Source organism: Schistocerca americana, chromosome 3, assembly GCF_021461395.2.
Source record: "Schistocerca americana isolate TAMUIC-IGC-003095 chromosome 3, iqSchAmer2.1, whole genome shotgun sequence".
Taxonomy (NCBI): domain Eukaryota; kingdom Metazoa; phylum Arthropoda; class Insecta; order Orthoptera; family Acrididae; genus Schistocerca; species Schistocerca americana.
Window position 1 is genome coordinate 773,500,331 of NC_060121.1, and position 22,970 is coordinate 773,523,300.

Below are 22,970 nucleotides of genomic sequence, written 5' to 3' on the forward strand. Positions count from 1 at the left end.
TTCCCTTTCAATATTGAATGTCTATCCTCCTGCTGTTCTTTTTCGCCTCCCTTGGGGAACATGTGTGGGATAATTTTGGGAATGTGTTCTAAGGTTTTAATAGCCTAGCATCAGAACAGCCCCTCATCTTTTTGTTTACTTTCTCTCTTTGTTCCCTGTCTCGTACCCTTTCTCCGCTTCGGTGTTTGAGGTTCCTTTGTTTCTTCTTCCTCCCTGTGTGCTCTTGAAGGCTGGCCCAGGCATTTGACATGTAACAGGTTACTGAGTACTGCGTAATTCCCAGCCCCAGGTCTACAGGTTCTGCCCCTGGCACAGGTCATGCCCAGAAAGGGGTGACTGCCTGAGCTGTGACTATCCAAATTGCCAATTGGTCCCTCTGGCATAGGTGAGCTCCCCTCCTAGGGGGTCCTGCAGTTGGAAGGAGTGCACCGTCGGACATGACGGCAATTGTGGAGGATTTTTTTTGTAGTGAGCCACTCATCATAATCTCTGTCTGTGTCTGCTAAATGTAAACAGAATGAGGCTAAAGATTCAAAGAATCTCCCAGCTGCACCTCAGTTCCTTGTGGAACCAAAGGAGGTCCGTCCTTTGCTACGATTAATCCGTTTATTATTCAGAAAGGTGTTGATGCAGTTGCTGGCCCTGTGAAATGTTAATCTCGTTTATATAATGGTACTTTTCTTTTAAAGGCCAATAGCAGTTTTCAACCTGCATACAGCTTCTCTCCTCCACAACTATCCTGTTTGTTTCAAGGCCCATTGAATGCTGAATTCTTTGAGTGGTGTGATTTATGCTTGGCTGCTTGATGGTCTGACTGAGGGAGAATTCCAAACTTACTTCTTGGATCAGAACATCACTGCAGTCTATCAGGTAATGAAAATGGTTGATACCACTTTGTTCCTATGCATAACCTTTTTCTCACTTTTGATCGAGCAGTGTTTCCAATCGAAGATGGAAGGGGGCTGTGAAGTCATCACAGTCCGACCGTACGTCCCAGACCCAATGCGTTGCTATCAGTGTCAACGTTACAACCACACTCACTGCCAAATATGTTACTTCTGGTAGGAATGCTCAGAGGGCGATTGCGTGCCTCCTTCTTCCCGCTGTAATAATTGTGATGGAGACCATGCTGCTTCGCCCCACGAGTGTCCCGTGCATGTTGATAAGTGGGCTATCCAGGAGATCTGGGTGAAGGAAAAAGTACCTTACCCTGTTGCTCGCAAGTTGTTGGCTAGTCAAAAGCCCTAAATTTTACTGTCTGGCACTTACAGTACCATTGTTGCTATGCCTCACTCCACAAAGGATGTTACCAAGCAGACTTGTTACCTCAAATTCAGCACTCCAATTTATAAGATTGCCTAGTTTCATAATAGAACCCCTGTCTTCTTCTCTTCCAGCTGTGCAATAAGCCATCAGATCTTCACCCTCGCTGACAAAATCCCATGAATCACAACTGGCAGGCCATAAAGGATTAAAGGAGCAATCCCTTGAAGATATTTTGTGTTCCTCCAGCCAACAAACATTTGAGTCTTCATCTTCCAATCACAAAGGCTCTAAGAAATCAATCAAAGACAAACGGTCTTCTCCTTTGCTGACTCAGAGATTCTCTTTAATGGTGTTGCCACGTCATACCCTCACCTGGCTGACCTCCATTTTGCCAGTGTGCACCGCCAACCATTTTTCTGCCCTGGAATCCACAGACTGAACCAGAGAGAATGCCGATGCCTCTGTAGATCTCGTGGAGCGGGATCCTCCAGCCTCTGCATGCTGTAGGAGTGAGTCTTCGAAGGCTGGCACTCAGCAGTTGCTGAGGTGATAACCTTCCATTTTTTCCTTCCTCCCCTTTCCCCATCATGACTGTCTTCCAATGGAATGTTAGCAGGATTAGATCAAACAAAGAGGAATTACAGCTACTCCTGGAATTGCAGCATCCACTTGATTTCTGCCTCCAGGAAACAAAACTGCGTCCTCACTTTCGCTTTGACCTCTTGGTTTTCTTCCCGGTCCATTTTGACCTTCCCTGAAGACAGAATTCCATTCCATGGGGCAGCAAAGCTTCTCATCTGGATGGCATTCATAGTCAAACAGTCTCACTGGACACCCACCTGTAAGCTGTTGCGCTCCACATTTTCCTTCTTTACTTCACATTTTCTCTTTGTTATGTCTCCATCCCACTGTCATTTGGTGTCACCAGGGCAGACTTCTTCCATCTTGTTGGGCAACTCCCTCTTCCCTTTTTGTTGCTCAGTAACTTTAATTTTCACAATTCCCTTTGGGGCTCTTCCAGAACCCATCCAAGAGGTGCCCTCTTGGCTGACCTTCTCAGTAAACTCAACCTCATTTGCCTTAACACTGAAGCACCGATTCCTTTCAAATTCCATGAAAACCTATTCCCATTTGGACCTCTCATTCTGCACAGCCCAGCTTGCCCTTCGTCTCGAGTGTTCCGTTCTCTCTGACACATATTTGAGCGACCATTTTTCCATATGCTATCTGGTTGCTGACTCCTACCCACCTACGTGTAAACTCAATTGTCAGCTTTCTAAGGCCTATTGGGGGCTTTACTCCTCCCTTGTGACCTTCTACGTACAACATTTCCCCAGTTGTGATGACTAGGCAGAATATATTACAGACGTTATCCAACCACCCCAGAATGTTCTGTTCCTCACACTTCATCTTCACTATGCTGTGTCCCGGTCTCTTGGTGGACTGAGGTGTGCTGTAATGCAATTCACACATAGACATGCTCCCTGCATTTTTAACCATCATTCTACAATGGCGAACTGTATTCATTATAAACAGTTGTGTGCACAGTGTCGTCACATTCTTTGGGATACCAAAAAATCTAGCTGGATTTCATTTACTAGTTCTTTTAACAGTTCCACTCCCTCTTCCATTGTGTGGGCCAACCTCTGATATCTCTCTGGGACTGTAGCAGATGACATCATTGTGGACCCAGTTGCTATCTCCAATGCCTTAGGCCGCTATTTTGAACTCCACCCACTCTCACCTTGTCTTCCCCATTGAAAATGAACAGAGGAGGCTTGGGTGAAACCCTTGTCCTCTCAGAATCCTTAATACTACAATACTGCATGAGCAAACTGGACCATGCTCTCACTTCATCCTGATCTTCCGCCCCAGCTGCAGACGATGATCACATTTAGATGTTGCAGCACCTCTCTCTTGCAGGCAAGCACTTTCCCCTTCATATGTACAATCGCATCTGGGCAGATGCCATATTTCCCAGATGCTGGCATGAAGCCACTGTCATTCCCATACCTAAGCCTGGTAAGCTACTGCCCAATTTCTGTCACCAGCTGTGTGTGTGAAGTGATGGAACATGCCTGGCTAGTATGATGGCTCGGATCTCACAATTTACTAACCACGATACAATGTGGACTTTGAGCATGCCTTTCTGAAGTCGACCCTCTCATCACCTTGGCAGTCCATGTCATGAACGGGTTTTCTGTAGAAATACCAAAATGTGGCCATGTTCTTTTGATTTGAAAAAAGCCTACGACACCTGCTGGAAGACTGGTACCATCCATACTCTCTACACATGGGACTTCCAAGGCTACATGCCCCCTTTCCTTCAGGAATTTTTAAAAGGCAGAGTTTTCAAGATATGTGTGGATTCTGCCTTATCGGACATCTTTATCTAGGAAAACTGGTGCCTCAGGTCTCTGTCGTGAGCCTTGACCTCCTGGCTATACCCGTTAACCTTATTTTGGTGTAACTCCCACCGGACATCGATGGATCCCTTTTCGTCGACGATTTTGCGATCTATTGCAGTTCTCCACAGACTTGTCTCCTTGAGTGGCATCTTCAGCAGTGTCTCAATTGTCTTTACTCGTGGGGTGTCAACAATGGCTTTCGCATTTGCTCTGACAAAACCATTTATGTGAATTTCTGGTGGTGCAACGGGTTTCTGCAATCATATTTACATGTTGGCCCTATTGCTCTTCCATCACTGAAACTAGAAAATTCCTGGGGCTCATGCTTGATAGAAAATGTTCTTACTCCTCCCACATGTCTCACCTGGCCATCTGCTGTACCCAGTTCCTCAGTGTCTTACATGTCCTCAGTGGTACATCCTGTGGAGCAGATCAGACCATCCTCCTCTTTTTGTACCAATCCTTTGTCTGTTTGATACTAGACTATGGGTGTTCTGTTTATGCATGTGCACATCCGTCCATCTTATGTGATCTAAATACAACCCACCATCATGGAATCAATTTGGATGCAGGTGCCTTTTACACTAGCCCAGTTTAATCTCTGTGCAGTGTTGCCGAACTACTGCTGTCTTACTGGCGCGATGTTCTCCTCAGTCATATGGTGTTTGTCTGCCATGATTGGCCACCTGTGCTATGCCCCGTGCTTCAAAGGCTCCTTTGACCACCATCATGTGACACATCCCTCTTCTGTTACCTTCTAGAGTTTGCTTTCAGGTATTGCTCCAGGAGCTTAACTTCACACTACCTGCATCTTTCCCAGTGGGTGTGAACCCTTCATCATCTTGCTTTTGCGTGGTGGCCCATGTTCACCTTGGACTTCGTTCACTTCCTAAGAAAACTACTCCAGATTCAATTTATCACTGTAAGTTATTCTACCTTCTCATGGAACTTAGCGATACTACCTTTGTGTACACTGGTGGTTCCTGGACTGACAATGGTGTCGAGTGTGCCTTCATCATTGACACCAATGATTTTTGGTATCAGCTTCTGGACCACTGCTCAGTATTTACAGCAGAGCTCTTTGCCTGTATCAAACCACACAGTATATTCTGTGACAGTGTTTTCAATTGTCATCTACTCTGATTCTTTTAGTGCCCTTCAGAGACTTTGTGTGCTGTACACAGTCCTTTCCTTAGTGCAACAGGTCCAAGAAATCTTCCACTTGCTCACTCTTGAGGGACTCACTATGATGGTTATATGGTTTCCTGGTCACGTCAGTGTGACAGGAAACGAGACGGCTGCCAAGGCTGTAGTCGTCCTACCTCAGCCCCTTAGTTCTTCCATTCCTTCTGAGGATCTCTGTGTTGTCGTATTTCCGCAGGTGTTGTCGGCACTTCGGCACCACCACTGTTCTTCTTTTCATGGGAACAAGCTCTGGGGAATTAAACCTCTTCCAGTGGCTTGGCAGACTCCTCTCGGCCCTCTCGCCGTTAGATCGTTTTAGCTAGGTTGTGTATTGGGCACTGTCACTTAAGTCATTGCCATTTGTTAAGTGGTGATCTCCCGCCACTTTGTGCACATTGTCCTGAACCTTTGGTGGTCCTCATTTCATGATGGAAAAGCCCCTTTTTAACCACTTACGTTCTAATGTATGTTTGCCATCTGAGTTGTCAGGTGTATAAATTGAAAGAATCAAAAGGTGGTGTCAGGTGTCATTTTCCACTTTGGTTCAGAAGACTGGGCTCTCTCTCTCTCTCTCTCTCTCTCTCTCTCTCTCTCTCTCTCTCTCTGTGTGTGTGTGTGTGTGTGTGTGTGTGTGTGTGTGTGTGTGTGTGTCCAATAGTTTATTCTCTACTGCAATGTGTCCATCTGCTTCTGAATGCTGCTTCTACATGGTGAGTAGTGATCTAACCTATTTCATTGTGTTACACAGTGTGATGATAAAAAAAAAAGAAAATTTTTTAAGCTCAAATTTTTTTTGTCTTGTTGGTACACATGTTTCTGATATGTTTTCATTTTCAGCTATTTTGAATATTTAGTTTGTTGACAGTTAAAAGATTATACTTGTTTTTGAGTGCTCGGAGAATTTTTACTTTCGAAAAAGGTTGTTCATAGAATTTCTGTTAAATTATGCCTGAAACATGAATGAAAGTACAGTATTGCAATTGAAATGGTGACTGTGGCTTTTATTGAATCTACTATGAGTAAGACAATAGTTTAAGTCTTCAAAAAGGGCTGAGAAGATGTTGAAGACAATGACTTCCCTGGATGCCCTAACACATCAATTATTAGTGAAGTAAAAAAAAATGATTGTGGAAAATCACCAAACCACTGTCAGAGAGATTGCTGATGATGTCGGCATATCCTTTTTTGCCTCATGCCAAACATTTTTTTTGGGTGTTTTGGGCATGAAACATGTTTATTCCAAATTGTTGAATTTTGACCAAAAACAGTTGCATGAACATTGCTCAGGAATTGCTGACTGAAGTAGCCAACGATCCAGAGCTTCTAAAGGTTCTCGCAGGTGACGAAATTAGGGTGTATGGTAGGATGTTGAAACCAAGGTCCAATTGTCCCAATGGAAAGTGCCTGAAGAGCCAAGATCAAAAAGAATTCCACAAGTTTAATCACATTTGAAGGTTCTTTTCACTATTTACTTTGATTACAGTGGGGTAGTGCATCATGAGTTCCTACTGTGTAGTTATGTGGGCAGTAAGGAATACAATCTGGAAATTATGCGTTGTTGGCATGAAGCAGTCCAAAGAAAAAAAACAGAATTGTGGCTAAACCACTCCTATAAATTGCATCATGATAATGCTCCTGCTCACACCTCAGTGCTTCATGATTTTTGGCAAAAAACAATACCATTATGTTGTCTCAGCCACCGCATTCGCCAGACATAATCCCCGGTGTGTTCTTTCTATTCCCAAGGCTGAAGAGACGGAACGCCGCTTTGCCCCCGTTTATGAGATAAAAAAAAAGAATTGCTGTAACAGCTGAACACCATACTGAAAAGCGAGTTCCAGGAGTGCTTAAAAGATTGGAAAAAGCATTGGCACAAGTGTATTATGTCTCAGGGGGATTACTGTGAAGGGGACTAAGTTGACGTTGAATAAATAAAGATTCTTCAAGAAAAATGAAATTTACTTTTTGATCACACCTGATATACTTAAATATTCATCTATATAATGAAGGCATTGATGCTGTGAATGTTACACTAAAGATTGTAATATCAGAGAGTTCATCATGTTCTACTCCCATCCGAAAAGTAAATTTGTGATACACTAATTGCTGGGATAGGTCAAATAGAAGTTTCTGTTGTGTATCGTAGTAGGGCCACAAATATCAATTTGCTTTAATAGTCAGTTGCCCTTAACTATACTAAACTCCACCCAAACAGACCATGAAGGTCCAATGGTACCAACCAGCAGCCATGTCATCCTCAGCCCAAGGGCTTCACTGGATGCGGATATGGTATGACATGTGGTCAGCTCACTGCTCTCTCAGACATATATCTGTTTACAAGACTGGAGTCACTACTTCTCAGTCAAGTAGCTACTCAGTTTGCCTCACAAGGGCTGAGTGCACCCTGCTTGCCAACAGTGCTCGGCAGACCAGATGCTCACCCTTCCAAGCGCTAGCCCAGCATGACAGCACTTAACTTCAGTGATCTGATGGGAACTGGTGCTACCACTGTGGTGGAGCTGTTGGCAGTTGCCCTTAACTATTTCCATTATTTTAAGGAACAGAGGAGTTATGTAATTTATGTACATAATAAAGAAGGAATCAATTATACCTGAGATTGGTTTACAAATCTCATGGTTTGCTTTCTTTGCAACTGGGAACTATGAATAGCTGCTGTTGAGTTCCCCAATATATGTTCCTGAATTAGTGTGGGAATTAAACTAGACATGATAAACATTCTTTACTGTTTTCTTACAGTTACTGGTTAACACACAAACTTTATGGAAGCTTTTGCTTAATTTTGCGTTTGAATATACTAAATGCTTATTCTACTGTAAAGCCTGTAAGAATTTAGTTTATGTTTTGTTACAAACTGTTTATTATTTATGGAGATAACTGTGATGTAAAGATGTTTGTTCTGAGGATTGTGCAATCATAGTGAGATAGTCTTTGTGCTGTATCTCATAAGTTGAGTAGTCTGTAACCAGTTGCTGAGATGTTTCATTCCTGTCTCTTCTAGTAATTCCCAAAATGTTCGATTAGCATATGTCAGAAATGGTTCTACACTTTAATTGTAAATTTAATGTTTCATGAAAATTTTAGACTTGGTTTTCAAAACACTGTTTAGTTTGCCATAACCCTTTCAGATAATTTTTTAGTATTCTGTTTGTTTCTTTATCTATACAGTCATCATCTTCACCTGTGCTGAATACAAAAATTCCTCAACTGATCATATAACTTCACTGGCAATGTATACAACTTTCATTTTGATTTGTTCCTTGTACCCAATTTTTGTATTATTGTAGTTGACTTTCAATCCTACTGTCAGACTTCTTGTATTAAGTTTATTTGTTGTTTAGTTTTATCCATGATAAAGCAAATCAGTAAACAAAGGTGGTTTATATATGTTCTATGGGCTCATATTTCTTTTTTGCTTTCCATTTTTAAGGAGTTGAGAACTTCCTCTAAGGCAGTTGAGAACAGTTTTGGTAACACACACTTTCCCTCCTAAACTCCTCCTTTTGTTCAGAATTTTGTACTGTGCTGATGATTTGTAATAGAATCAATAGTATTTACATATATACTTCAATATCCATATAGATTTAAGAAATGTGTTGCTTCTGTCTGGTTGTTAGTAAAGATGGTGCTATGTTATTCCAAATGTAGAATGTTCCTTTTCTCAGTTAATATCTAATGATTTGCTATTTTGTTGAAGACAATTTTAATAAGTACACTGTCTAGTCGCATTAATGTGACCACCTTTCAAAAACTTGAATAACCACCTTTTGCAGCATGGACCACTGCGAGACATGCAGAAAGAGTCAATAAGGTTCTGGAAGGTATCGACATGTGAAACCATGCCGACTCGAGTGCCATGGCCAGCTGTGCAAGGTTTCTTGGTTGAGGATCTATGGTGTGAACAACCTGATTGAAGTGGTCCCTCAGATTCTCAAGTAGGTTTAAATCTGGGGAGTTTGGTAGCCAGAGGAGTACGGTAAACTCATGCTGGTGCTCTTCGAACCATGCGTGTACACTGTGACCTGGTGACAGATTGCACTGTCGCGCTGGTAGATGCCATTGTGCTGAGGAAAAAAACAAACTGCATGTAGTGTTGGACATGGCTCTTCAAGGATAGATGCATACTTTCGTTGATCTATTGTGCGTGCCAGTATGGCAAGATCACCCAGGAAGTGCCACAAAAACATTCCCCAGAGCTTAACGCTCCCTCCTGGTTGCAGTATTTGGTTTCAGACGTTTCACACTGTGCGCGCCAACAACCTTCTGTCTGATTTAGCATAAAACATGATTCATCAGAAAAAACACCTGCCACCACTCGGGGGGATGTCCAGTTGTGATACTGACATTCAAATTCCAGCCTTCATCTCCGATGAACAGCAGTCAGTATGGGTGCTGCCTAGATCCATATGCAGCAACATTCACTGAATGGTAATTGAGGAGACACTGCTGGTAGCCTGATGGTTCTTTGGGGTAGTCAATGAGCTTGCCTGTCCTCATTTCTGCAACCTTCATCTATGACTGATGCACCACAGTTACCTCACTGCTGGTTTTGGATAGCGCCATTTTGCCATGCATGGTATACTTCAACCATGGTGGTACTCAAATGATTTACAAACTTAGCTGTTTCGGAAATGCTTGCACCCTTGACCTAAAAGCCATTGATCACACTCTTTTTGATGAGAGGTAAATTACATCATCTCCACATTACAGTGCTATTTTCCACTTAACACCCAACATACTTTATATACCCTCCACTATTAGTGCTGCCACCAGGCCTGTGAGAGTGGTTATTGCATATTGACACAGAGCATGGCGATGGTCGTATTAATGTGACTGGACTGTGTATATTCTTCATTTTGCAGAGCTTGGTGATAGATGCAAAGTACTTTTTAACAGGGCAGTTGCAGTGGTCGGATTTGGGGAAGTGACTTTCTCCAAAGACATTCTAAAAATAGTTTTGCAAGTATCCTTTCCATCACTTTACTTTTCATATACCATTCATTTTCACCATTCTTCAAATGATTTCATACAACTAATTTAACATTACTTCTGGTATGCCATTATTTTCATTATTAACGAATCTGTTTTGTGATTCATTACTTAAACTATACTAATATTTCTTTAAATGTATGAATAGTTACAAAATGTTCTCTCTGTTGTCAGTGTTGGTCCTCATCTACCATCAAAAGAAAATGAATGTTGTATCTACGTGACATATGTTCTTGTTCTATTTTCTCTGTGGAATTTTCAGTTGTTGATATTAAGAAATTTTCATTGTATTTTCTCACATCCTTTTGAAGATATTTTCAAATAGTTTTACTTAGTTCAGCATACCTAAAATATAATTACTGCAAGAGATTAAATGTAGTAGAAAATACTGCATGATTTAAAGGGTCACATCAGCTGCAATTATTATTGAGCAACACTCCACTTCCAGGTAAATGGAAGGACCACTGCCTTCATGTAAATGATTCTCATGTCGGACGAAGATACTAACACTGTGCCAAGCAGCCAGTTACCAAGCCTATGCTGTGATTTGTGACTTCTGAAATGCATCCAGTACAGTTATGCACTGTTGCCTAATGAAAAAGATTTGAACATGTGGAATGTCAGACCAGCTTTGTGATCGGACTGAAGTAGTCAAGGCAAATAGACCACAGCACATCATTTTTCGGTTTTACACCAAGGGATTGAGGCCAGACTGAGATTTATTGGAAGGATCCTCAGAAGATGTAGGAGGTAGCTTAAAGAACCTTCGTTTGGTTGATACCTGAGTACTGCCTATCAGTCTAGTTCCTGTACATATGGGGTTGACAGAGGAGATAGAGAAGATCCAAAACGGAGCACTGCATTTCATCACAGATTTGTTTAGTAATCACAAAAGATGCCACAAGAGTTTTGCGCAACATGATGCGGTTTCTATAAGAGTCGGCAATCTATTGCTGCCTTTTATGTATATCTGAGCTCAGGTGAAGGCTTACCAGAAATTGTTCTTTCTCTGCATCATTTGCTTTTGGAACAGGATAGTGGAGGATATGACAGTGGTACACAGACTGTCCTCTGCCACACATTATAAAGTGGCTTGCCGAGTGCAGTTTTATATGAAGAAATATTACCATTTGTCTAATAAATATCATAGTGAAACAAGTTTTAATCAGAAGTTACTAGAACTGCAGGTGGAGTGACACCTTTGCACATGTGGAAAAAAATCCTTGAGATTTTACTCATCAAAGGCAACCTATATTTTGAAATTCATTGTAGCTAACTCCACTGAGTTTCTTGTTCAAAACCTTCCACTTGACTTGAAACCAGGGGGACCAGAATAGTTCTGGGGACAACTCTGCTAATTGTGAGCTTTGCTGAAATTCTGTGAGCAGGGCTGGTCTTCTTAACATTGTCTTCCAGTCACTGGAATAATCCAGGTACAGTCTCAGAGCAGAGCAGAGACAGTAGGCGTCATTTCTTCCAACATGCCATAATCTTCATTTAGAAACAAACTTCCTGGCAGATTAAAACCATGTGCCAGACCGAGACTGGTATCGTGACCTTTGCCTTTCATGGGCAAGTCCTATATTAACTGAGCTGCTCATACACTACTCATGACGTGTCCTCATGACCTTATTTTTACCAGTACCTCATCTCCTACCTACCAAATGTAACAGGTCTCCTGCAAAACTTGCAGGACTAACACTCCAGGAAGAAAGGATATTGTGAACACATGACATAGTTAAGGCCTGGGAGAGAAGGTAAGAGTCAAGGTATTGGTGGAAGTAAAGCTGTGAGGATGGGATGTGAGTCACACTTTGGTAGATCAGTTGGTGGACCACTTGTCCACAAAAATCAAAGGTCCAGACTTCGAGTGCCGGTCCAGCACACAGTTTTAATCTACCAGGATATCAGTGCACATGACACTGCAGGGTAAAAATTCATTCTGGTGACAGTCAGAATGATAACCCACTACTTCTGAACAATTACTAACTGAACATGTGCCTGAGAAATGCATTCACAGTGAGCTGCATTCCAACTGTTGCATTGTATTTCTGAACTGTAAGCAGCTAGGGCTTAACTTGAAACTAAAACTTGTGGTTATTGTGGTGTTGCGGTACGAGCATTAAAAAGTCCCTTTAAGGACTGAAGTTACAACACACGAAGTTAAAAAAAAAAAAAGGAGAGAGAGAGAGAGAGAGAGAGAGAGAGAGAGAGAGAGAGAGAGAGAGAGAGAGAGAGAGAGAGAGAGAGAGAGAGAAACACCTAGGACAAAATTTACTGGTTTCCTGAAGCTGCTCAGAAGATTGTGTCTGGCACTTTCGTATCAAGGCTTTGCTCACAAACACTTACCTAACAAACTCATAATAGTAGAATGCAGACAGTGTTCACTTTGAAACGGGTAGCCAACTGGAACACAATATGGCCATTATAATATACCCAAACACAGTATTATGCCACAGCAGTTGACTTTGAGTGAGTTATGTTTACATTGTGATCTTAAACTTTCGAACACATCCTTAGAATGAACTGGTAAAAAGATTATAAAACGGTAGAAATGGTGCATTAATTATGTAACACTTATGCACTTAGGGGGTGATTATCATCTGAAAAAGATATTCTTGCCAAAGTTAATAGGATACGCAACTGAGCTCACAACAATCAGTTTACTATGAAATATGTTATGCTCAAAAATTGTAAGTGTATTATGCACAAACTTGAAAGTTTCCAATAAATTCTCAAAATATACCAAATCATGTTATATAGACTGAAATTAAGGGGAATGATTGCCTGCAAAAATTTGGACAAACACAAATGTAGTATGTAACTGTCAATGCTGTATGAATTTTCCATGACTCTCATAGGTACTTAGAAATATTTCGAAGGAAATTTGATATTTATAGCTGCTGTATAAAAAACATTGTGGTGTCTGTACCATCGGACATGTCCGACAGAACGACCACACACACATGCAAACATAAGTGCTTAGTAATATGTAAGTTTCAATATAGTTTATGAAATGTAATGGGGAATATATGTGCATGATTTTTTTTCCACACTGCTGATTTAGAGATAACTTCTACTGTAGAGAGCCCAAGATGAAAACTGTAGTGTCAGTTTGTCCTGCTCAGAACAGAGAAGATTGTGGAACACAATAAACATGTTTTGCTGGCATATGACTAACAGTGCGAATGTCACAGTGAAGAATGTTCTGCAGCTGTGATACATACACTGTCTGCTGTTGCTGTATAGTGTGTGCAGGGTTAAGATAGTAGAGAGACTGAGTTAATGAAAGTCAGTTTGAAGGATGTAGCATACTTAGACAGTGACAGCAACAATAAATGTTTTTTCACGTCTGTGGTAAGACATGTCTCCCCTTCAAGACCAAACTACTTTGGTTGAGGCTTTCAATGTTAAGCTCTGTCAGTGATCAAAGAATGTAGTAGAGATTTTCAGGTAAAACAGTCTATGATTTTGAGCACTAAAACTGTAACTGCAGTGTTCTCGTAGAGGTGTGCAGATAAGAAGGCAGATACAAGATGGATTCTTCATGTAAGATACAGAGAATTTGTGTGCTCGGTTTGTCTCTGTCCCATGCCATATGCTCCAGCCATTGTCTATCCTGGAAACTGGCAACAGTGATGTGAATGCCACACTGGGCCACTCTTTCTGCATCTAACTCCCTAGAAGGATTTATATGCTCAGAAAACCGCTGTTCTTTAACATAATACTTCTGTCTTTGCTTTATACTACCCACAATGAACACCATGGTCTCAAAGTACCTTCACCATACCTAAAATAAAGTGGACGTCAATTCTAGATGCTATATGCACACCCCGTAGTGCATGCTGAAGTCAACCCACTGTGCATCAACTCCCATCTGCCTTCTTATACTGTCCATCCAGAAAGTTCTGAGACTGATTGTATTCCTGGTTTGTAAGTGACATCAGTGTAGTAATTGCAGTGGCGGCTTGAACTAACAATTGTAAGCAACAGAGGTGCAATTGATCAGTCAGTTGTGAGCATTGGTGTTTAGTAATGGATATGTGGCCATAGTGTGTCAACGTTGTCGTCGCAAATTGCAATGGGACAGTGAGTAGTGATTTGATTTCATGTTTTACTGTGTTAAAAGGTTATTGAGACATTAGTCCATCGGAGAGGCTTACAGTGATCATTGTTTGTCATGCGTGAGTGTTTGAGTGGTTTAAACATTTCAAAGAGGGCCGATGTCCCCCAAGGACAGCGAGGTCAGTGTATCCCATCTGAAGATCATCAGATGGAAACATTGAGAAAATTTCTGATCTTCTAAACCAATCATCTCTCGTGCAGAGCTGTTTTGAAGAAGAGAGAAGTGTGTGCAGAGTTCGTCCCCCACACCCTGACTCTCTGATAAGGACGACATTGTGTAGTTGCCTGCCACGAGTTGATTAAAATGAAAAATGTGAACAGTTACTTGCTGGAAAAAACTCATCACAGGTGATGAGACTTGACGTTATTGATAAGAAGATGCAAATGACAAAATCAAAAGTGAAGATATTGCTCATTGCCTTTTATTGATGCTTGCAGCACTGTCCGCAGGGAATTTGTCCCCCACGAGCACCACTATAAATTCCCAGTATTATTTGGGTGTCATGGATCAACTGTGCAATACGAGTCAGAGGGTTTGCTCACAAGAGTGGAAGGGAAGGGAGTTCTCTTCTTGCTCCATGACAATGCGATAGATCACATGGCTGCGGTTGCAGTGCAGTTGCTAGTGAATAAACAAATTCCCATTGTTATCCACTCTTAATGTTCACCATATTTGGCACTGACTGACTTTGTATTTAATTCTCAAGAATATTAATTCATGTGAAGGATCAGTGTGTTGACTACATGATTGAAATTCAAGCCAATGTGACGTGCAAGTTGATCATCATCCCAAGGAAGGGCTATTCTGACAGTTTCATGTGACTGCATGAACATGCTGTGCATTGTAATCAAATGGGGGAGGGGAGGCAGGTTTTTGTGTGTGTGTGTGTGGGGGGGGGGGGGGGAGAAGAGGGGAGAGAGGGAGATGGGGAGGGGAGAGTGAGGGAGGGGGGGGGGAGGGCTTGAATGTAGTTACATAAAAATGATCACATTTTTATCTGTTCTCATTGAAAGAAGAGGAGGCCAAATATTAGAGACAACTGCATATTAATATTATCTTATTAACAGAATCTTCCATCGGTTCTTGGTAGAACAACATTATAATAATAAATGAAAAGCACCATATTGTAGAACAAAAGCAAACTGGTGCTTTTCATTTATTAATATTATCTTGTTCAGTTTGTGCTCTGAAGTTAAATAATTAAAAATTTTTCAGTGACTTCAAAATCTGCCCCAAAACAGAAGGTGGAGCCAGAGAATGCTGTAGCTTTCGATGAACTTGGAGGTAATAATTTGTACTTTTTTTTAGTTTTAAAAAGTTTGCCTGTATCTTAACTGAAAAAAAATTATACTGTAGCACGGTACAAGGATTAAAAATCCTGGAAAATAATTGTAGAAACTGAGGCCTGTAATATTCACTGCACTGAACAATCTACTGAATAGATGAGCTGTAATGTATATTCCACACACTTCTTTGTTGTACATTGTATGTGAAACTGTTCAGCCAATTTATGTATGGAATGAAGGGAAAAAATGTTTACATTGCTCTTACATTGTCTTTGTTACGTTAAATAGTACAGAAAATGACATGCAATATTATGGAGGCAGTAGAATTCTATCAGATGATTATCCTGTTCTGTAAACCTGCCTGATGATAGTTCATAGCTATAATTATCTGTCTTTCAAAAAATTCCATTTTTATTTTTCTCTGCATCTGTATTTCATCTAATTGATCATGTGATGAAAGTTTTCTACTGTACCAATCGACCCAGCCCTCCCTGTTGTCTCCATAAACACACCCCATATTTCTGTTGTGTTCTCTGTAGGGTGCCAATGAGCCATAATTTGTAAAAAGTGCTCATCAACTTGACTGTAGGTAACTGCTCTGAGATAGATCATTAGTGATTTATGTAACATGATACTGTTGAATGTTTGAAAGAGGTTGCTGTTGCATATGCCAATTTGATAGGCAGTCTACCAACCTGACAACAGTTTCTGTTGTTAAGTGATTGTCTAAGCTTGAAATTACCCCGCAAGGCACGATGATTGACTGAACTGCCAAGCTGTTTCTTTTTGGCAGGTCTTGCCAAGTTCCTTTCTCCTTCTTTGTCAATATTTGAGCTGGTATACTAATCATAGTATGTAGCTAAGTTTTTATTGCACTTTACTCAGTTTCAGAGAGCTTTTAACTTTAACATATAAAAACTTCATTAGATATATAAGATGTTATTCATTTTACAGATGTGTGGAAAGAGGCAAAGCCTGATAAGAAAGCCAAGAAGAAAGTCAGGAAGGAACTCTGAAGAGAGATACCACGCCATGAAGGAGGGAAGAAAACTTAAATTTTGTCTTGAGGATTTCAAGATTTATTTTTGTACAGTCCTGGGCAACTAAAATCTGGAAGTTATGTATGCTATAGTGGTTGCTGTTTGTTTTCATGGCCTACATGCTGTAGCATTTCAGCCTTAAAATATTGGTTGCTGAGCAATCACATTTAAATGGTACTACTTTTGACTTCCTTTCTGGAGGTTGTGTTCTTTTAGGGCAGTGTGAAAGGTCCATTGAACTTCTGCAGTTCAAGGCAATTTGTGGTAGAGTACCTCCTATGTATATGTGGGTTGTCAGACAAGAGTTGAACAAGTGGAGATGCATTGGACAATCTTAAGTAAAGTCCAAGCTGTAAAAACCTTAAAGCCCATGTACTAGAGCAAAGAATTTCATTATTTTTTTCAAAAATATTAAGTGTTCAAAAAAAACTCATAGATTTTTTTCCTGTATTTCAGTAGACAGTGACTCGTAGTGTGGGGAACAGTTGCTAAATGGTATTGTAGTACAGATTTTGTGCCACGTGCAAATCTAAAGAAAAAGTGGGGCCAGACTTAAGATTAGTGTTAATTCACAACGTTGGTCCTTATACCTCTAAAGTGAGCATAAAGAGTTAGACTTGCATAAAATATTGGATTGGACTTCAAATAAATCTTATTTTTCATAATTTCCAGTATTTGGGGAAAGAGAGAGAACAGGTAATTATTTTTCATCACCTGTACTTCAATTTTCATCTTAGTGAAAGTATTTAAACCTCTGCAGAAGAATAGAGATGTAGAACTGAATCACATTGCCTTTGCTTGTACTTCATTCTTGTTTAAAGACAATAAGATCTCATATAATTAATTTAAAATCAAGAATATTTAATTTTTCTATGGTTTAAAGATAACAATAAAAATATTTTGTTGGGTTTTGTAAATGTGTGAAGTATAATATATGAATTATTGAGAAGTGCAATCTGTCCTGTGGAACTTGCATTACTAGCACCATTTTTGGGGCACATACGTGTCAAAGACACTTAAGGCCATCTCTCTTAGAGTTATGAGATTTACAGCAGTTACAAAAGGGGAACAACTGTCAGTACAGTCAGTATCTTTTCTATATAATAACATATACACTGAAAAATTTGCTGATATTATATTTTCATAATGTTCCCCTTATTTCACAAGGCTTTCACATTATGCATGCATCTACTTGTATTAAGGGCATCTTACAAGACACTGACAGTCCTTTTGCATTACATCTGTGGTGCATTCAACTGTGTCATAATGCTGTTTGTGCAATATGTATAAGCAATGCATATCTGAAGATTCATAAGATATATGGAAATTATTTTTTTACAAATGTGATCATAGTTATATCATTTAATGCTGCATGTGATATGTCAACTAAATAATGTACAAAGTTTGATCATATTTTTTTGTAAATCATATATGCATTACCTAGGGAATAAGAAAGTGTTCAACATGAAACTTCTTTCCTTTAAAAGTGAACTGTTTTTACAATGGTCTGTTAAGAAAAATATTCCGGTGCTAAATTTTGTGCATGAGCTAATGTGAATTAAAATTGTGATCTCTGTTAAGAGTGAGTTAAACATGACATACTGTTATGAGTAATACATTAATCCATATAAAATTAAATTGGAATAGTAGAAAGCTTGTGCCAAAATGATATGTGAAAGTAATAGTTTGCATACATAAGAACTTTGGGATCCATTTTTTACCATATATTGGAAATAGCACAGATTGTTTAATATATGTTCCTTTATGTGTTGTGCATACTCTCTCTCTGTCTCTCTCTCTGTCTGTGTGTGTGTGTGTGTGTGTGTGTGTGTGTGTGTGTGTGTGTGTGTGTGTGTGTGTGAGAGAGAGAGAGAGAGAGAGAGAGGGGGGGGGGGGGGGAGCTAGCTTCATTTTTGGCTGTTTTAATATATATTGTAATTTATTTTACTGCTTTTTACAAAAAAATGAAAGAAGTTAACTGAAGTTACTGCTATTTTTGATCAGTGTTTTCTTGCAATCATTATGTTGTGTGTATTAGTACTCTTTTACTATTGGGAATGGTGTAACGCAATATCAATGTTTCACTGGAAATGTGTACAAATTAATAAATATGAAGATGGCAATACATCCTTGTTTCCATAAAAATGTGTTTTCTGCTTACAAACATCCATTATCATTATAAATATTGTGTATTTTAGTTTTATGTTAAGAGAGATGCATAATCTATTTTTTACACACACACACACACACACACACACACACACACACACACACACAGAGAGAGAGAGAGAGAGAGAGAGAGAGAGAGAGAGAGAGAGAGAGAGAGAGAGAGAGAGAGAGAGAGAGAGAGAGAGGGGGGGGGGGGGGGGTGTATTGGTTAAGATTGGGCACCGTTGCTCCAATGGAGAGTTAATCAGAAATAGACTGTAGGCAATGAGGTCATTCCAGATTGTTTTGCAGCAGGATCTTAGTGGCCCTCAGTGTGTAGCATATTGCTGTGCTTCTACATCTACAACTATGTCTACATCTACATACATACCCTGCCCTGTACCATAACTAGTCATTTTCTTTCCTGTTCCACTTGCAAATAGAGCAAGGGATAAATGAAAGCCTATACGTGTCTGTGTGGGCCCTAATTATCTTATCTTCATGGTCCTTACGTGAAGTGTACATTGGCAGCAGTAAGATCACTCTGTCAGCTTCAGATGCAGGTTCTCTTAATTTTCTCAGTGGTGTTCCTTGAAAAGAACGTTGCCTTCCTCTGAGGGATTCCCATCTTAGTTTCTGAAGCATCTCCATAATACTTTCTTGTTGTTCGAACCTACTAGTAACAAATCTAGTAGCCCACTTCTGAATTGCTGGCATTGTTTAATAAGGATACACTTGATCATTTTAGATTTCTCAGTGTACAAAAAGAACTATACCACAGGCTATGTTTTTAATTCTTTGTTTTATCTGAGCACTCAATTGGGTTTTAGTTTACACTGATAGTTCTAAATAGGGAAATTCACTTGGCTGCACTGTGTTATTTCCAAAATATGCTCTCAAGATTTGCTTGCCTAATACATTCACAGTGTATGACATTGAATGTTATACTATTTTGAGGGTGCTGGAGCAGATGTGGTGTCACTGTGCTACCAAACTATTCATCTCCACAAACTCCCTAGAGCTCTTCAAGCTATCCATTACATGTACACAGTGGAATTCTATATTCAGATGACCCATGACACGCATTTCCAGTTAGAGGGTGCGGGGCAAGGAAGTGTCTTTCTGCCAGGTACCATTGCATATGGAAATGCAGGATAATGAAGCAGCTAAAGATGCCTGCTTGGAAAATAAAATTTATGAATGTGCTGTCCCTGTGCAGGTATTTATCTTGCTGTTGAGGCATAGATCCTGCACCTCTCTGAAGAGAAGTGGTTAGTGTTGACGAATGACAAGCTGTGGTTGGTGAGTCATATGTCATGGCTATGGGGTTCCTCGTCCAGCTACTGTGAGGGGAGGAAGTACTTCTAACTCCCCTCCAGAATAGGCACTTTCCTCTGATGCGTGGATTCCTCCTCAGGCCGCAGGAGCCACCTCTAAGCAGTGCCCGTGATGTAAAGAGATCTGTACACTGTATTTGAGCTGACTGTGTTTATCTCAATATATGAGGACCACAGTCATCTTAGCAGCTGACCTCCCATCTATTTTGGAAAACAATGAATTGAATGTGGTTCATGTTGTAAGATTCTGTGTGATATCCATCCATCTACATAGTAGATTCTAATGTTTTTCTGGGGCGTCTGTTTTAACTTTTGTTTTCCCATTGATCAACCAGGCATTGTTCGGTGTTAACATTTTAGCTGTAGCATAGTTATAGCCTGTAATTGTAACCATAAAATGACTTAATACATAAATCTTCTGGTCATTTGTGTGAAAGTGTCTAGTGCTTTAATGTTCCTTTTGTTGGTTATCATGATACTAAGCAGTGGTGTTAAGTTTCTTTGGGAGCTATATTTCTCATTCATTTGCTCACATTGTTATTTCTTCACACTCTGCAGTATTTCATGGTCAGACTTTGATTCTCAAAGTGTTGCAGTTATTGCTGGAAGTTAGACTACAATTAAGGGTGCCCACACAATAACTTGTAGGGAGGGAAGGGGGGTGTCTAGACCTGACAGAATAGAGTACTTTTAATATTTTGATAGATGAATGGCCACTTGTAAGTAGCCATAAAAAAAGCTGCAGCTCTGTCCCTGTTAAAAACCTGCGTAATACTGACTCGTAATATTTTTTTGTAAGACAATTTTTACCGAGGGCATGCAGCTTTACTGTATGATTAAATGATGATGGCGTCCTCTTGGGTAAAATATTCCGGAGGTAAAATAGTCCCCCATTCGGATCTCCGGGCGGGGACTACTCAAGGGGACGTCGTTATCAGGAGAAAGAAAACTGGCGTTCTACGGATCGGAGCGTGGAATGTCAGATCCCTTAATCGGGCAGGTAGGTTAGAAAATTTAAAAAGGGAAATGGATAGGTTAAAGTTAGATATAGTGGGAATTAGTGAAGTTCGGTGGCAGGAAGAACCTGACTTTTGGTCAGGTGATTACAGGGTTATAAATACAAAATCAAATAGGGGTAATGCAGGAGTAGGTTTAATAATGAATAAAAAAATAGGAGTGCGGGTTAGCTACTACAAACAGCATAGTGAACGCATTATTGTGGCCAAGATAGACACAAAGCCCATGCCTACTACAGTAGTACAAGTCTATATGCCAACTAGCTCTGCAGATGATGAAGAAATTGATGAAATGTATGACGAGATAAAAGAAATTATTCAGGTAGTGAAGGGAAACGAAAATTTTATAGTCATGGGTGACTGGAATTCATCAGTAGGAAAAGGGTGAGACGAAAACATAGTACGTGAATATGGATTCGGGGGAAGAAATGAAAGAGGAAGCTGCCTTGTAGAATTTTGCACAGAGCATAACTTAATCATAGCTAACACTTGGTTCAAGAATCATAAAAGAAGATTGTATACTTGGAAGAATCTTGGAGATACTAAAAGGTATCGGATAGATTATATAATGGTAAGACAAAGATTTAGGAATCAGGTTTTAAATTGTAAGACATTTCCAGGGGCAGATGTGGATTCTGACCACAATCTATTGGTTATGAACTGCAGATTGAAACTGAAGAAACTGCAAAAAGGTGGGAATTGAAGGAGATGGGACCTGGATAAACTGAAAGAACCAGAGGTTGTACGGAGTTTCAGGGAGAGCATAAGGGAACAATTGACAGGAATGGGGGAAAGAAATACAGTAGAAGAAGAACGGGTATCTCTGAGGGATGAAGTAGTGAAGGCAGCAGACGATCAAGTAGGTAAAAAGATGAGGGCTAGTAGAAATCCTTGGGTAACAGAAGAAATATTGAATTTAATTGATGAATGGAGAAAATATAAAAATGCAGTGAATGAAGCAGGCACAAAGGAATACAAACGTCTCAAAAATGAGATCGACAGGAAGTGCAAAATGGCTAAGCAGGGATGGCTAGAGGACAAATGTAAGGATGTAGAGGCTTGTCTCACTAGGGGTAAGATAGATACTGCCTACAGGAAAATTAAAGAGACCTTTGGAGAGAAGAGAACCACTTGTATGAATATCAAGAGCTCAGATGGCAACCCATTTCTAAGCAAAGAAGGGAAGGCAGAAATGTGGAAGGAGTATATAAAGGGTTTATACAAGGGCGATGTACTTGAGGACAATATTATGGAAATGGAAGAGGATGTAGACGAAGATGAAATGGGAGATAAGATACTGCGTGAAGAGTTTGACAGAGCATTCAAAGACCTGAGTCGAAACAAGGCCCCAGGAGTAGACAACATTCCATTAGAACTACTGATGGCCTTGGGAGAGCCAGTCATGACAAAACTCTACCATCTGGTGAGCAAGATGTATGAGACAGGCGAAATACCCTCAGACTTCAAGAAGAATATAATAATTCCAATCCCAAAGAAAGCAGGTGTTGACAGATGTGAAAATTACCGAACTATCAGTTTAATAAGTCACAGCTGCAGAATACTAATGCGAATTCTTTACAGACAAATGGAAAAACTGGTAGAAGCGGACCCCGGGGAAGATCAGTTTGGATTCCATAGAAATGTTGGAACATGTGAGGCAATACTAACCTTACGACTTATCTTAGAAGAAAGATTAAGAAAAGGCAAACCTACGTTTCTAGCATTTGTAGACTTGGAGAAAGCTTTTGACAACATTAACTGGAATACTCTTTCAAATTCTGAAGATGGCAGAGGTAAAATACAGAGAGCGAAAGGCTATTTACAATTTGTACAGTAACCAGATGGCAGTTATAAGAGTCGAGGGGCATGAAAGCGAATCAGTGGTTGGGAAAGGAGTGAGACAGGGTTGTAGCCTCTCCCCGATGTTATTCAATCTGTATATTGAGCAAGCAGTAAAGGAAACAAAAGAAAAATTCGGAGTAGGTATTAAAATTCATGGAGAAGAAGCAAAAACTTTGAGGTTTGCCGATGACATTGTAATTCTGTCAGAGACAGCAAAGGACTTGGAAGAGCAGTTGAACGGAATGGACAGTGTCTTGAAAGGAGGATGTAAGATGAACATCAACAAAAGCAAAACGAGGATAATGGAAT

General features: G+C 40.2%; 1 protein-coding gene across 1 annotated transcript in view; it reads left to right on the top strand.

Moving 5' to 3' along the window:
* Positions 1 to 18,443, top strand: part of LOC124605621 (cylicin-1-like) — a 65,445-nt gene extending 47,002 nt beyond the window's left edge. Inside the window, exons 6-7 of the mRNA XM_047137431.1 lie at positions 15,208 to 15,276; positions 16,233 to 18,443. Coding sequence (XP_046993387.1) covers positions 15,208 to 15,276; positions 16,233 to 16,294 — 131 coding nt within the window. The 3' untranslated portion in view covers positions 16,295 to 18,443. The remainder of the gene's footprint in view (positions 1 to 15,207; positions 15,277 to 16,232) is intronic.
* The last annotated feature ends 4,527 nt before the right edge of the window (positions 18,444 to 22,970 follow it).